The 16,804-nt window shown below is 46.5% G+C and overlaps 2 protein-coding genes and 1 non-coding gene across 3 annotated transcripts; 2 read left to right on the top strand and 1 right to left on the bottom strand.

The window, feature by feature from the left end:
* The first annotated feature begins 1,411 nt into the window (after window positions 1–1,411).
* On the top strand, window positions 1,412–2,076 carry LOC123115706 (epoxide hydrolase A-like). The gene is made up of 2 exons (XM_044536812.1): window positions 1,412–1,523; window positions 1,602–2,076. Exons 1-2 carry the CDS (start codon window positions 1,435–1,437, stop codon window positions 1,861–1,863), a joined length of 351 nt encoding a protein of 116 aa, XP_044392747.1. The 5' UTR covers window positions 1,412–1,434; the 3' UTR covers window positions 1,864–2,076.
* Window positions 2,077–6,796: 4,720 nt separating this feature from the next.
* On the top strand, window positions 6,797–6,870 carry TRNAE-UUC (transfer RNA glutamic acid (anticodon UUC)). Its single transcript has one exon. It is a non-coding gene; the product is annotated as a tRNA-Glu (tRNA).
* Window positions 6,871–7,304: 434 nt separating this feature from the next.
* Window positions 7,305–13,365, bottom strand: LOC123110466 (methylcrotonoyl-CoA carboxylase subunit alpha, mitochondrial). Its single transcript, XM_044530991.1, has 16 exons — window positions 12,897–13,365; window positions 12,348–12,469; window positions 12,015–12,162; window positions 11,676–11,813; window positions 11,186–11,281; window positions 11,042–11,101; window positions 10,716–10,808; window positions 10,361–10,472; window positions 9,566–9,670; window positions 9,349–9,485; window positions 8,912–9,137; window positions 8,666–8,829; window positions 8,399–8,515; window positions 8,057–8,299; window positions 7,874–7,969; window positions 7,305–7,381 (listed from the first exon to the last, which is right to left on the bottom strand). The coding sequence occupies exons 1-16, from the start codon at window positions 13,242–13,244 to the stop codon at window positions 7,364–7,366; spliced, it is 2,223 nt and encodes a 740-aa protein (XP_044386926.1). The 5' UTR covers window positions 13,245–13,365; the 3' UTR covers window positions 7,305–7,363.
* Window positions 13,366–16,804: the final 3,439 nt, after the last annotated feature.

Below are 16,804 nucleotides of genomic sequence, written 5' to 3'. Positions count from 1 at the left end.
GATGGCTGGCGGCGGCCCGTCGCGGTGGTGGCGCCGTCCTTTGGCGGCGGGGCGGCCTGGTTGCGCAGGGTGGCCGGCGGCGCGTCCTCGGCCCAGATCTGGGCCCTTAGGGCCCCATCTGGGTCCTAGCGGGCCGGTCCCTGGGCGTAGCCTCGTTGTCTGCGGTGGGGTGAGGAGGAAGAGCGGCTCGGATTGGGGTGGAGGCACCGCCGGCGTGCCGGCAGCAGCGCGAAGGCGGGAGCTTTGCGAGCCCACGAGGGCTCGGCCGGGCCGGTGGGCCCACGGGCCTGGTGTGCTCCCGCTATTGCGTCCGGACGGCTACCGTCGCGGACGGTGGAGGTGGGGCCCTCCCGCGTGCCGATGGTGCTGATGCCCTAGTCCCGGCTCTGATTCTTCGGCGTGCTATCCTCACTTCGCGGTGCCGTGGTGAGACGGCGTGGGGGCCTCAAGACCGCATTGGCGTACGATGGTGGTTGGTTTGGTGGCAGGCTCTGGGGCGCCCGAGGTGCGGGTTGGGATCGGGGGAAACCCCTGTTGGCATGGCCAACGCCGACGCGGTGGCGCCTGTGGGTGCCACCTGACCTTCCGGGAGGGCGTCGGAGCTACCCTTCCTCTCGCCTCGTCGTGTACCGGGGGAAACCCTTAGCAGCAGCGTCGTCATCGTCGCGATCCTTCTTGAAGGTGTTGATAGGTGCCGGCGCTTCGGAGTCTTGGAGTCTAGTGGAAGATCCTGGTGGGCGCTGCGATCGCGAGGCTTCTTCGTTTTGTTGATCCGCCGTTTTCGGCATTTGTTTCTTTTGCTTTTCTCTGTCGTTTCTTTTGGGCGTGACTGTGCTGCTTCCGCCCCAGCACCTATCCATGTATGGTTCGGTTGGTTGCTTTGTATACAAAGCGGGGGGGAACCCTTTTTCGGTAATAGTTACCGTTTGGTAAACCAGATGTGTGATGTGTGGCTTTTGAGTAAAATGTCTAGAATACCCCTGAGATGTTCAAAGTTGTTTTTTAGGTTATTTATGCACCATACTTGAATGATTGTTCATCAGTGGCACAAGTGAAACTGCTACGTAACAAACTTGCATTGTTGTTCATAAGTTGTACTCCACCTGTCCCGAATTAGTTGACTCGGATTTGTCTAAATACGAATGTATCTAGACGTGTTTCAGTGTTAGATATATTTGTGTCTAGACAAATCTAAGTCAACTAATTTCGAACCGAGGTTGTACTTGTACTTTCAATGTTAAGTGCTTTTAAATTTATAAGTGGTGTGCTGTAATTCTTTTTTTTCTGTAATGGGATCAGTTTTTGCCTTGTGTGATCAAAGTTCAATTGTTGCCTTCTTTATTCTGTAAGAGATCAACAAAATTAGTGTGAAATCTTCAAACTGGAGAGTGTCCAGTGCAACGATTCTGCTATTCATCATCCCCACTTCCTTGGATGACCGAGGAAGAACTGGGCCAGTATGCTGAGAAGTTTCAGAAGTCTGGCTTCACCGGACCCCTCAACTACTACCGCAACATGGACACGTAAACTTCGTTACTTTATATTCTTCATATCCTTTCCATTTTATGTAGCTCATACGCACCAATTCACATCAAACACAGGAACTGGAGGCTTACTGCACCCTGGCACGCTGCAAAGATCACAGTGCCTGCAAAGTTCATCGGGGGTGAGAAGGACATCGGTGTCGAGTCCTTCGGAGTCAAGCGCTACATCGAGAGCGGGGGTTTCAAGTCCAATGTTCCTGACCTTGAGGTTTCCATCATTGAAGGCCACCATTTCCTCCAGCAAGAGCAGGCCGAGAGGGTGAACTCTGAGATACTGTCCTTCCTGGACAAGCTTTCTGGCAAGGAAGCACATAATTAAGAACTAAGTCGGCGAGGGGGTGGGTAACTAAGAAACGAGTGAAAATAGTGTATGAGCTGGTTTTAGATTGTGAAAGTTGTCTTTTGGAAACTGAAATATAAAGCTGGTGGGCCTATCCACTCAAATAAATGTGAAAGATAGGTTTCAATAAAGTGTACTGCTGTTGTCTTAGCAGAATACAAAGGGGGCCTTTGAAGGTGAATTTCTTTCTAACGTGGTATGGAATAAGATTTGTGTTGGAATGTAGATTCCAATATTCTAGTTGTTGAGCAGCCTATGTTCAGAGATCTAGTTGGGGTAGGTTAGAGGTGAAACCCTCTCGCGACCAACTCATGGCTCTGGCACATGGATATGAAATGGTCCTGACACATGGATATCAAACTTCCACGCGCCCTGTCCATGACTAGTTCTTTGGTGATATTCTATCCTTCATATCTCTCTTTACAGACTCTTCCATGTCAAGTTTGGTCTATCCCGACCTCTCTTGACATTATCAGCACGCTTTAGCCATCCGCTATGCACTGGAGGTCTGCGCTGAATATGCCCAAACCATCTCAGACGATGTTGGACAAGCTTCTCTTCAATCGATGCTACCCCAACTCCATCTCATATATCATCATTCTGGACTCGGTCCAGTCTTGTGTGGCCACACATCCATCTCAACATGCGCATCTGCACCACACCTAATTGTTGATCATGTGGCATTTTAATCAACCAACACTCATCTTCATACAACATTGCGGGTCGAACCGCAATCCTATAGAACTTGCCTTTTTAACTTCTGTAGCACTCTCTTGTCACAGAGAATGTCATAAGCTTGGCGCCACTTCATCCATCCGTCTTTGATTCGATGGTTCACATTTTCATCAATGCCCCTATCCTTCTGCAGCATTGACTCCAAATATCAAAAAGTATCCTTCTGGGCCACCACCTGCCCAGCAAGGCTAACATCCTCCTCCTCGTGCCTAGTAGTACTGAAACCGCACATCATGTAATCGGTTTTAGTTCTACTAAGCCTAAAACCTTTCGATTCCAAGGTTTGTCTTCATAATTCCAACTTCCTATTGACCCCCGTCCGATATCGTCGACTAGCACCATACTATCCCTTGTGACCTCATCCATCACCAAAGTAATATATATATATATATAAGGGCTCAAAGCTAACCCCGGGTGCAGTCCTATTTTAATCGGGAAGTCATCAGTGTCGCCATCACTTGTTCGAACACTTGTCACAACATTATTGTACATGTCCTAGATGAGGGTAATGTACTTTGCTCAGACTTTGTATTTCTCCAAGGCTACCACATGACATTCCGCGGTATCTTATCATAGGCCTTCTCCACATGAATATGGAAATAGTATGGAAGAAAAATCCCAACTTAATGTTGCATATATTCTTATGAAACCACAATGAACACCCCGACATTGTCTTCTTTCTTAGGGGAGCCATCCGTGGTTTGCAATAATAGTTACATCGTTTAAAAGGTAGGCAAAAGAAAACTAGTGGGCCTTGATAGCTGGTGAACGTTCATTGGGAGGGGTTAGCATTTGCAAATGTTTTAGCGGGCAAGTTTAGTTGGATAGATGGCTTTTCACAACAAAAAAAAATTAGTTGGATGGTGTTGACAGTTTCTTCAGAAACACATGTCAAATTCCGGGAAGAAGAGAGATTTTGCGGGAAATAAGGGTAGGATATGCCATCTCTTATATCTACTAAACTTGCTACAAAAAAATGTTCGCTTGCCACCCCCTTCCTAACTGACGTTTGTTAGATAACATTTTCGAAACTACAGGGTTCATCAACCAATACATAATTTGCAATTACCAGAAGGCCTACCTATCTCACAGCCATCCGAATTGGCTTCCCTTAGACAGAATTTGAAACTAACATCATCAAAAGCACTAGCTATCAGTGCACATTCTTCAAATATTGCACAACTTGTTTTTTTTTTGAGCATCAGTACAGACACAAGCGCTCATATACACGCGCATACACTCATCCCTATGAACGCATACACGCACACCCTACCCCTATGAACACCTCCGAGAGACTGAGCCGGTATATCATCTTGAGATTTACGAAGTTACCATAGGCGCCTCGTCGTCGACGGGAACGACTCCTCCCACTGAAAGCGCATCGCCGAAAATCCTAAAATCCAGGAATAATGCGAGCACCAAGATTTGAATCCTGGTGGGTTGGGGATACCACTGTCCACCTAACCAACTCAACCACAGGTTGATTCGCATTGCACAACTTGTTGTTGATGAGAATCCACTATCATGTAAAGTTTCAGCCAGGCGGGCGACCCGGGCTAGTCAAAACTCGGTCGAGGTGAGAGCTGAGAGAGCCCCCGTGTCGCCTACCCCGCGGACGACCCGGGCTAGTCAAAACCCGGTCGAGGTGAGAGCCGAGAGAGCCCCCGTGTCGCCTACCCCGCGGGCGACCCGGGCGAACTCCCTCCCCTCGCCGCCGCCGGTCAAAGCCCACGCAGCGTCGGCGGCGGAGGGGCACTCTGGTTCTCCCTCTCGCGGGGCTCAGGCATTACGGGGCGTATACCGTGGGAGCGCGTGGTCGTCGGGGCGAGCGCGTACGGCGCGCGGTGCGCAGACACAGGCGTGGTGGGCTCTGGCTCTCATGGCGCGGTGGCGGCTGGCAGATCCGATCTCGGGGCGGCGGCCTCGATCGGTGGCGCGTGGTGCGGCCTGCCCGACGGGCGGCACCGGCGGGTGCAGATGGGTGACCTTCCACGACCGCGTGGGCGGCGTGGAGGCAGCGGCGCTGTGGCGGCTCCTCGATGGCCGGCCGAAGTTCCATGGGAAGCGTCGTCTCTGACTCGATCTGCTCCAGTTCATGCTTGCTATGGTACTTTGCGACTGCGGTCAATGTTTATTGGTGCTGCCTGGGCAGATCTTGCGAGTGGGCATGGATCCGGGAGAAACACCAGGCCGGCGTGGCGGCTACACCAAAGTCGATGCCCCTCGGCGCCGATTCCCTTCCTGGGGCTTCTGTGTGGATCCTAGTCCTCCTACCCCTGCCATGAGTGCAGGCGAAAGCCTCTGTTCCTCTGTTTGGGCGACGGTGACACCTTGGTGTCGTGTTCCTTCCTGAAGGCGTCGGTCGGGGACTGCTCAGGGGTGGTGGAGTTGCTGGTAGTTCAGAGTCTGACGTGAGATGGCATGTAGGTGGAGCAGCGTGGCATCACGGCGCTAGATGCGTCTTGATGGACGTGCGTAGGGAGGTGGCGTTGTTTGGCGTTGTGGTGGTGTTGACGGTAGGCCTGGCATTGTCAATGCGTCAGTACCTACTCTAAAGATGGATCGGTGGAAGACGGCGGCGGCGGACTCTAAGAATGTGTCGGACCGGTGTGTACCCCAAACCCGGCAAGCGGCGGACTCTAAGAATGTGTCGGACCGGTGTGTACCCCAAACCCGGCAAGCGGCTTGGTGGGGGTCCCCGGCTTTAGATGTTAGGATTTGGTGCGAGGTATGTTTGATATTCGGCTCCGACTTTCGGCACCCCTTCATCAACTGGATAGAAGTAGCGACAGATGTTGTCAAGATGGTGGCTTCAGACTTAGTCATGTATTGCTTTTGTAAGATCTTTGTGAATAATTAATAAAAATGGTCGCATGCATCGCCCAGATGAAGAGGCCCGGGGATCATCCTCCTTTTCGAAAAGAAAAAAAATGTAAAGTTTCAGTAACTTGAGCACAATCAGATTGAAGTATGATTTTATGGTGCCCCATCTTCTGCCCATCTCTTGCTGCACTTGCTTCGGCCATAACAGCGTCGAGGGCGTTGTTAATCGGATGACAACTAGCGCAATGAATCCTTCAGTAAAATCTGTGCTCTGATTGTAGGCGGCGTCGACATTCGCCATATATGCTCCCTCCGGAGGCCGCTTCCAACGAACATTTGTTCTCTGATGTTGCCTCCTACAGCTTCTTGTATAGTTCAACGTCAGTCGGCGCTCCAGTTGACATGGTTGCCCTGTTAACTGGCTGGACATCTTCCCCGTGTGTCAACTGGCGTCGTTCCAACCAAATAAACCGAGCAGCCACAAAAATGAGTTCCCTCATACATATTTCTTGAGATAATACTCCAGAAGCTCTTCCAGAACAGACGCTCCTTCCCTGTCAATACTCAAGGAGAGCTTTACGAACAAGGTCGTCAAGTCTCAATTTCTTCCGGATATCCTTAGCTCTTGCGCACCTAAAGAGCATATGATTAGATCCTCGACATTGTCTTCGTAACGAGAACAAGGGAGCTGTCACCCCTGCCACGTAGGCCTGGCGGCCAGGCCCTATTGTCAATTTTCTTGTCAAAACGCTCTCAATCGAGATTTTAGTGCTTTCGGAAAAAACTTACCGAAAATCGGTGGTTTCCGGCAAACTTCGGCGCAGTTGTGGAGATTATTTTTGCAATTTAGTCCCAACAGTCCAAGATAATATTTGAGTTTTGCAAAAAAATAAAGTTCAAGATTATGCTCCCTCATTCCGAAATTACTTGTCGCAGAAATAGATGTATCTAGACATATTTTAGTTCTAGATCCTTGTCAAAAAAATATTTTAATTCTAGATACATCCATTTTTATGCATTTCTGTGACAAGTAATTCAGGACGAAGAGGGTATTTGAGTGATTTATTTGTTATATGTCTATTGTCTTTTTTCGAGAGTAGTGTCAATCTTGTCTTGTGTGAGGTTTGATCCTCATTTTCCAAAGAAAAAAATGCAACCAGACAGTTCTCATTTCCATTTTTTATCATGCTACAAAATTCATTGTTATTTGAACTGTATTCTTTTGTTAACAGTTACTCCCTCCGTCCCCTAATGTAAGATATTTTTTGACACTAGTAAGTGTCAAAAACCATTCTGGATCATCGAATTTCTCAGGTTCGAAACTAATCCGAACCTAATCCTGTTATTTCACAAATCCATTGTCGTCCAGCCCGGTTAGGATACCTGGCTTTCACCCAGGCGACCCGGGTTCAAATCCCGGCAATGGAGCTTTTTTTTTTTCTTTTTTCAGCTATATCTAAATTGCAGCTCCTGCTACCTAAGTTTAAACTTTTGAAAGCTGGCTATCATGTACCAGAACCATGAGTTTGGTTACGAGATCTCATGTATCAGAACCATGAGTTTGGTTACGAGATCTTATGGGTTTCGGCTCTAGCCCACACCAACTTGTTTGGGATTAAAGACTTTGTTGTTGTTGGATCATTGAATTTCTCAATCAAGAAGGTTCACATTGGACAATGCAAGGCAGAAAAATTGCGTTACATACTTACATGATTTGTTACATTGCACAATGCCACTGACATTAATGTACACGCTATACAGGAAATGGGTGCCGGAAGATATGATCTCCGGCTATACTAGGGAGATCACCTAGTATTATTTAGTCACAGAATGATCTCCAGCTGCCTGTTCGCTTATTCTTCTTTCCCAAGGGCGGAGCCGCCACTCGAATTCTGATATCTGGCTCCAATTTCTGGGTTCATCAGTTCGTGCTCTTATCCTGGAGAAAGGAAAAAATACAAGTTGATGGGGAATCACCCGAGAAGCGAAGCGACTATAGTTGTATACTGAATGACGGCACATTTTCCGGTGTTGCAAAATGAGAACATTATTTACTCGTGAGACGTTTGGTTTCATTTAATTCAACACGGGATCCTGGTCTACCAGAAAACCATTTATAGGGCTCTCTAGGTGGGGTTGAAACTCGCAGCCCCCAGGAGAAAATAAGGTTAAACGCTACCACCACTGTTTCTATTAACTCAAATATTCACATTGTCGAACACTACTGTTTAGTTCAGCTCGTTAGAGACAGAGAACTTTTACATAAATGGTAACAAATGGATCCAATCTTCTAGGTTTGAATACTTTTCGAGACTTCCGTCGGTATGGGTCAAAATATAACGATGGCCAAACGGAGACATGGCGTACACTTTGTTATGACAAAATGGAAAACAAAAAAAATTCAAAGATATGGTCAATTATTAACACATACCTTGACAGTGAAAAGGACACTGGAGTCAAAAACTTGTTGTCCAGCGGTAGCCTTCAGCCCTTCTATATAACCTGCCCGAGGCGCCTTCACAACGTGCTGACAAAAGGAATACAAGAGAGTTATGTCAGCATTCACTAATTTGATTAAAAAATTCCAAAATATCGTCAGCAAGTTCATTCGGACCTCCATCTTCATTGCTTCTATAACCATGACAGGCTGACCATCTTCCACGTGTACCCCATCCTTAAGCAAAACCTTAACGACCAAACCAGCCATTGGTGCCAAAACACTTCCTTTTGGATGTGACCTTCCCTCAGAAGCCTGGCTGGGTTGAGAACTATCATCAAGTAAATGCTCAATTCTCATGGTCTGCCTGTAATGATGGTGATGCTTCCCATGCCAGATGTGTATATGTTTGCTATTATCCTGAAAACAGCAGCGGAAGAAAAATTTAGTGATGACATAACAGTCGGAAGAAACTAATGAATAAGCTCACAACCTCCATAGAAGGTATCAGGGCGTAACCTTTGAATAAAATGCTAATGTCACGTCTGTTTGCACACCACCAACTTCAACCCGGAAATCATGTTCGCTCCCACCATCTACTTTCACATCAAAACCATGAGAAGAGCCAGCTTCAGTCTGGTCACAAGTCACAAGGGGAACAATGAGTGAAGGTATTGGTCAAGTGTTACAAACTTGTATTAGTATTCACACCTCAGCAAAGAAGCTTCAAGGTTTTACAATTCAAAAAACCAAAAGCATAAGAGGTTCTGTGTGTTAATTAATCACCTCAATGAAGTAGCCTCCATCAGATCTATATGTAACCAATAATTTAAGGAGCTCATCGCTCAACCCCTCAAGTTCTTCATCTAACTCAAATTCCATCAAACGCTTCGCGGAGTGATGCATCCTGAAAGGTGGACGGGTATACCATACTGAAAGCGTCTTGTCACCTACCAACAAACATATGTCAATAGCAGGTCATATTGCGAATGATGTTGAGTGACAAAACAAAAGGACAGGCACATGACATACGAAGGGATTCTTCGGAGCTAATATGATCCTTTTTACAAATGCAGGCAGCAGCCAAAATTGCACCAAGCTTAGCTGCATCATGTGCTTCACCCGAGGCCTTAGCAGAAGTACTTTGAAAATCATCTTTGTACCGCTCAATGAAATGTGTATCAACTAGGCCTCTTTCGAAGGCATTATGGCCTGCGAGTTCTTGAAGGAAAGCAACATTTGTAGGCAAACCTGCAATCTGTCTATTCATTAACTACACCATGATAGGGACGGATGATCAGAAGTACCACACCAGAATCCTTAAGTTGGCAGTTCTTCGCGAATGATAATGAGTAGTAAATTTCTAAGTAACTAATTAATCAGCAGACAGAGGACACTATAGGATATTAAAAGAATCTAAGACAAGACTTCTAAATAGAAGTGTAAATTAAGGTGATGGGCATATATACCTGAAAGTTCGACAAACAGTTCTTTAGCTTGACTAGTGCAGCATTGCGACTTTCACCCCAAACAACAAGTTTGGCTATCATGGGATCATAATGCATGCTGACAGCATCTCCTTCTTCGACTCCAGTTTCAACTCTTACTGATCAAGAATATGTTACCAACAGCACACCGAAAAATAACTGGTAAAAAATTCTGTCACTGGATATCTCCAAAAATTACCTGTTGGGGAAGACAGGACTGGTCGATAGTGATGTAAGGTTCCTGTTGCAGGAAGAAATCCTCTTGGAACATTTTCGGCGTATATTCGGGCTTCAAATGCATGTCCTGGATCAAGGTACACTGGTGGTTAACAAATACGTAGTTCTTACTTTAACTGGCATTATAATTTTTAACTGTTAATGATACCAACATAAATATAGGACCTAAGATCACCCATATAATTTGAGTAAGTACATTAGAATAACTAATATTATTCATTTACGTAAATTAAGGTTAACAAATATTATCTCAAGTATCAAGAGAAGACATTCAGATTATGTGCACCCTGCGCCCAGGGTTCGACTCCCGTCCGGAGCGAATTTCTTGCGCCTCATCCGGGTGGGCTCCTTCTATAAAAATATGTCTTGGGTGCTAGTGCCCACGGATCTCATATTTTTTATTCAGATTATGTGTGTATCTGTTAAATGCATAAAAGGTTCTGGTCCACTTCTAGAGAATGGTTGGACTCCTTTTCTCTTCTGGATGATAAATAGGTCCAATAAGCTAGAGAAGTGAACAGCAATAAGCAAGTGGATTTTGCTTACTCACTAATAGACCTGCTTAATGAGTTTAACCACAAATAAGCATAAAACAATGCTTGCATCAACAGCATGATGTGCAGCACTATCAGGCTAACTGATAGAGACTGGATCTTCAAAGCATAACACAAATACAGCTAGAAGAGATGGTTATGTGATGAAGCTTAATCATATATTAGTGTTGAGGATGAGAACATGAATGCTCTGCAGGGCTTACCGTTTAGTGGGACCTGCTCCTGAGATAATGGCAGGCGCTCTCCATTTGCAACACGTATTTGCCACTCCACAAGATCTTGACCGACTATCATCTCTGTTACTGGGTGTTCAACCTTCAAAGATCAAGGTGAACTTGAGGGAGAGTATGGAAGCTAGCACGTACTTTTTTGCATTTAAGCTAAACGTGGTTACAAGGCTATCCATAATTCCATATACAGATGGAATAACATATGTGATCACTCAGGCTCGTCTGCTAGATTTGAACATATTATTCCACCTTAATGGTTCTTGCAATTTTGGGTTTTACAAGGTACTAAAGCATCTACATGATCAACTGATATTCATAAACATAGTACCTGGAGTCGAGTATTCATCTCCATGAAATAGAATTCTCCTGAAAGAGTATCCACAATAAACTCCACTGTTCCAGCACTGTAGTAACCAACTGCCTTCAACACAAAGAATCCAATAAGTGACCCTGTGTATAAAATGTAAAGATTAAACAGAATAACAATTGCAGAACATAGGGTGGAGGGTTTGGTAGCTTGAAATTGTTAAATCAGGTACTGTTTCATAAATAGTGAATGAACTAAACAGTGTAATGAACTGAAAACATAAGAGCATCAGATCAATATCTTCAATTACAGCATGCAATATTGTGTAGAAACATCAAGTATGTCACCTTCGCAGCCGACACAGCAGCTTCACCAATATGAGTCCGAAACTCAGTTGTCACATTTGGCTGCAGTCAATACATAAACGGTTAATGTTAAATGTTACTTTGTTCAAAGGGAAACAGTGGCATTGACAGGTAATAAAGCCTTACAGCTGGTGCTTCCTCGATGATCTTCTGATGCCTTCTTTGTAGACTGCAGTCCCTCTCGTAAAGGTGAATAGCGTTTCCATGTTTGTCACCAAATACCTACATATTGAAATAGTGCCAAATTAACCATTCATGTTTCTTTTGATCATCTGAGTAGATCAATTAAGGCAAGCTGTTGCAATAAGTTTGTACAATCATGAGAACAAGTAACCAAAAGAAGTGGTACCTATTAGCAACACAGGGCGTAAACTAAAACGAAATGGCAAGTATAAGTTCATTATTCATAGTAGTGAATGCAAATATCATACGAGTCTTATGGAGTAACGACTAACAAGGAGGAGCAAATAAATCAGTAGATATCAGACTGAAACTGCATCTATAAATACTTGTTTGAATGTTCAGAGAGTACACAAATAGTAGTTTATATCACAACAACCGAGGACCTGCGCGCATTGAGAAAAGGATTGTGGAAGGAATGAAATCAGAATGTTACCTGGACTTCAATATGTCTGGGTTGAGTAATATACTTCTCAATCAACAGTGTGTCTATACCAAATGATGCTGCAGCTTCACGTTGAGCACTCCGTACAGAATCCACAAAGTCATCAGGCCCTTGAACTATTCTCATCCCCTTGAACGCAAAGATCAAAGATCAAAAGAACATAGAACAGAAGACTTAATTGAGATGAGCGACATTATGAATAAACACACTCTTAAATTTTATCACGTAACTCACACACAAGAGAACCTACGACTGCATACACAAATATGTTCCACTCTGCATAAAATTGGAAACTTAAAATAACATTGTAACAAAGCCTTCCCAGCGTACCTTGCCCCCTCCACCATGTGTGGGTTTAATCAAAACTGGATATCCAATCTTATCAGCTTCAAGTTTTAACAACTCAATGTCTTGGTCAGCCCCATGGTAGCCTGGAACAAGCGGTACACCAGCAGCACCCATGATCCTCTTTGACGCGCTATTTTTTACAGAATGTCCTTAGAACGTATTGTCCCACGTATACAGAAAAGAAAAGGTACTACCACTGTTTCTAAATGTAAGACGTATTGGCAGTTTAAATTGAGCTGCCAAAACGTCTTATATAGTTATATTTAGCAACAGAGGGTGTAACATTTATGCAAACTACATGGCAAGAATATTTACCTCTTATCACCCATATCTCGGATTGCAGATGGCGGAGGCCCAATAAACGTTAGCCCCTCTGCTTCGCAGAGCTGTGCGAAATCTGCGCTCTCTGAAAGAAACCCATATCCAGGGTGGATAGCCTACAAGAACATATATCTGTCAGACTACAGAAAAATAGTATCCCATCATGACACACCTCAACGTAGCACATAAATTGGCAAATGTACACCAAAACCAAGACATGCAGTAGTCCAGAAGTAATAATCAGTAAGTAGTTTCAGTTATGTTTTTTCAAGGGAGCTTCAGTTATGTTGTTAATCCTAACGAATGACGAACATTGGACAGTTGGGATGGGACTGTTGTAGGACCGCATCGCAAAGCAAAAAAACGTGATCGCGGCAGCAGCCGCTCGTCCGGCGATCAGCACACAACTCAGCGAGCGCATCATGTGGCAGGATTCCAAGCAACGGACGAGGCAAAGCGTACAGAGCAGCAAAGCGGTGCTAGCTGATCCGGGTGCCACATTCGCCAAAGCGTAACGGGCTGCCGCTGCAGGGGCCGTAGTACCTTGGCGCCGGTGCGGAGGGCGGCGTCGACGATGGCGGCGGCGTTGAGGTAGCTCTCCCGCGCGGGGGGCGGGCCGAGCCTGACGGCCTCGTCGGCGGCGCGCACGTGCAGCGCGGCGCGGTCGGCGTCGCTGTACACGGCCACGGTGGCGATCCCGAGCCGCCGCGCCGTCCGCATCACCCGGCACGCGATCTCCCCCCGGTTCGCCACCAGCACCTTCTCCACCGTCCGCGGCGGCGGCGGCGGCGGTTCGTCGGAGGAGGAGAGGAGCCTGCAGGGGACGGGGCTCGTGCCGTGGTGGCGCCGGCGCCGGAGGTGGTGGTGCAGGCGGAGGAGGCGGGAGGCCATCGCCGGTGGCGTGTGAGCCGAGCGCGGCGGAGTGGTGGGGTGGGGACTGGGGAGTGGGCGAGGCGGAATGGCGGGCGATGGGTCTGGTCGGGGATATGTCTGGTTTGGTTTGGTGTGGCTAGGCTGGATAAGCGTGGTGACTGGGGACGGACGAGACGACGAGTCCCCGACGTTTCTTCCTCTTCCAGCGATGTCGGAGGCGGATGAGGGATGGGCTGTCACGGAGCACACGTGTATGCGCGTGCTTGAATTTGAGATCAAACTGCACAAAATCTCCCCTGAAATTTTGAATATCTGGCAAACATTCCCTTGAGAGCGTTTTCCTAGACGAACGCTCAAATTGCCATGCGATTTTCAACTAAATTTGCCATGACAACTTTACTCGACTTGCCATGATCGGGAAAAAAAAGTTGCCATGCAGGGTAGAAGAAAATGCAAACGATTTTTTATAAACATTGCCATCCACGTGATCTGGGTCAAATGGTTGTGGGGGCGTTTGCTGGGACTCCCAGCGAACGTTCCCCATTTAACATTTTCCCAGATTTTGTTTGCACTTTTTCCGGAACACGGGAGAGCTTTGCGTGTTATTGCATTAAGAACGATAGAGGTTTTACAAGTTTTATAAAAAAAAATGCGCGTGGTAAAATGAGTTTTATTCATGAATAATAGTGTTACAGTCTGCTAATACAGGATTTGAGACACTCTCTGGCACACGGCGCAACCAACAAGCGGTGCTACCAGCAGTACGGCCAATTTTGATTACGCCCAATCTTCAACGGAATAAGCCCACGTGTATCCAGAAGCTTCTTAATTTCCACACCAAGATGTCTATAGGCAAATTGATCCAGCGAGTCATCTGTCAACGCCGCAATAGCAATAGAGCTGTGACTGCATCATAATAGGAAGATTCGACCATTGCATGCTTAGTGGCATGCCTTCCTGTAAAGCACTAATTCCTGTACCAAGTTTACTATTGCAAGGAGCAAATCTCAACCTACCACCTAAATGCACACAAACAATCTACATCTCTCTCTGACCCACCTCCCACCCAATGGCGCGATTCCTTTGCTTCCATGCAAGTTGTGAGATGTGCCATTCTGCAAGGATCTTGGATGCCACTACAGCCTCCACCGATATCTGGTTGTCGAAGGTTCTAGCATTCATTTCCTTCCATATTGAGAACATCACCGGGTTGATTAGGGCATTCAGCTCTGCCCGACGCTTGCGAGGGGTATTGCTATGCGCTTCTTCTCACCATTCGACCATGCTAGAGTCAAGTTGGGGGGGGGGGCATGGCGAGGCCAAGTTGCCGGGCCACTAACTGCCAAATCGTCCTTGAGAAGGAGCATTGCATAAAAAGGTGGTTGATGTCCTCACCCTGCTGATCGCAAAGAATGCACTTCGGCTGATTTGGCAGTCCCCTAGCCTGCAAATCAATCTGTCATCCGACGCATATTATGTAGCACTAACCACCCAAAGAAATTTAGCCTCAGTGGAGCCAGAGAAGACCATAGCTAAGATGCTCTTGGCAGGCTGGCAGCCTTGGTTTGCCCTTGAAGAATGCTCGATATGCCATTTGAGCAGTGTAGACACCCGAGGTCCACTACTGCAGGATGCTGCTAACGCGGCACTACAATCAGAAACCCTTCGACGAAATTGTGTGCGATGCAACAATCGCAAATGGTGATGCAAAAAAACGTCAAAAAAGATGCAAAACGTATGCAATAACGGATGCATCAAACACGGTTTAGAATTTAGTTACGTGTTCGATGAGGGGCATACGGTTCAGTTCAATGAACTATTTGCGATGAGGCGGAAGAACAGAAACGGGCAGCCAGATGAAAGTGTATGCGATATACGTCATACGGTTCACTCGGATGAACTGTTTGTGATTAGGCAGAACAAAAGAAATGGTCAGCCAGATCAAGGTGTGTATGATAGAGGGCAAACAGTTCACTCGGATGAACTATTTGCGTTGAGCCAAGATAACAGAAACGGTTCAATTTAACAAGATGTGTGTGATATGCGACAAACAGGTCCGTAATCAGAAATGTGTGCGAAGACCGATAATAACACAAACGATTGCTGCTAATAAGACGTGTGTGTTGTGCGTTGGGATTGCATACAGAACAACAACATATATATAGATATGCATATACACACTTATAAGGGCATGGTTGCATAACCAAATTAAACATCTAATTACACAGGTGGCTACTACACACATGACATTTGCACACACCAGAGTAAAGTATTACATGCATAATTACATAGGTGGCTACTACAACATGCCATTTCCACACACCAAAGTCAACTATATATTACATGCATAATTAACTAGGATAAACGATAATATGATCATCATCTACGCTACAAAAAACGACACATTCGTAAAATTTTGGGCCGAACGAAATTTTTTCTGTCATGTTTATGACACTTCTATGATGATAATTGTGACAAAACTCAGTATCATCATAGATGTGGTGGGCTCCTACTTCTATGATAAAAAATCATAATGGAAAATGGGCTTTTCATCCTGGACGGGCCGGAGACGCACCTGCATGACATCCTTTGGGCCGTCCATGACGGAGAAAATCGTGGTAGAAGCAAGGGCGAGGAAAATTTCAGAGAGTTCCCGGTTACGGTGGGTGGTCGGGGCCGAGCAATGCACAGAGGGATTGCGCATTTCTCTCGTACACGTATGTGTGTGTGTGCGAGGCATTGGGCTCTAACTGAACCCAAGCGAGGCGTTCGCTTACTGAACCTGAACGATTGCACTAGCTACATTATTGAACCCGAGCGATCGATCGATCCCTGGCTGTTAACTGAACCCGATCGAGGGATTCCTTCGCTACTGCTGCTAACTAAAGCTGATCAAACCTGTTGCCTCTTAATGAATAGTTACCGTGGGGGTTGATTGAACGAGTCAAGACGTATGTGGTTGGGGTTGGATGAACAGTTCCCGGTGGGGGTTGGATGAACAGTTCCCGGTGGGGGTTGGATGAACATGACCCCGTGGTAGTAGTAGTAGGACGTTGCCGCCGGATGAACAGGACCCCGAGAGAAGATCGCTACAGCCGATCGAGCTGGTTGGGGTGGACGAACAGGACCCCGTGGAGGGCTGATTGAATTGAACAGTAGCTGGTGGAGGGCTGCATGAACAGTAGCCCGTGGATGAACAGTAGCTGGTGGAGGCAGGAGGAAGACGCGATGGATGAACAGTGCAGGTGGAGGCTGAAGGAAGCCGACGGTGGGTGAACAGTAGCCCGTGGAGTCCGTTTTGCGGTACGCCACACCTCTCTGATGAACAGGACCCCCATTTGAACTGTAGCGCTCCAACACAAGTCTGTTTCCTCTGTTTTGCAGTATGCCACACCCCTCCCGATGAACAGGACCCCCGTTTCGACCGTAGTGCTCCAACACAAGTATGTTTTCTCCGTTTTACGATACGCCACACCCCTCCTGATAAACAGGATGCCGTTTTGACCGTAGTCGGTCGAACAAAAGGCTGTTTCCTCTGTACTATGGTATGCCAGACCCTGTTTCGGTTGTTCCGTCCA

The sequence above is a fragment of the Triticum aestivum genome, chromosome 5B (genome assembly GCF_018294505.1).
Source record: "Triticum aestivum cultivar Chinese Spring chromosome 5B, IWGSC CS RefSeq v2.1, whole genome shotgun sequence".
Classification (NCBI taxonomy): Eukaryota; Viridiplantae; Streptophyta; class Magnoliopsida; order Poales; family Poaceae; genus Triticum; species Triticum aestivum.
Note: the sequence above shows the minus strand (reverse complement) of the source record. Positions and strands in the feature narration are given on the sequence as shown.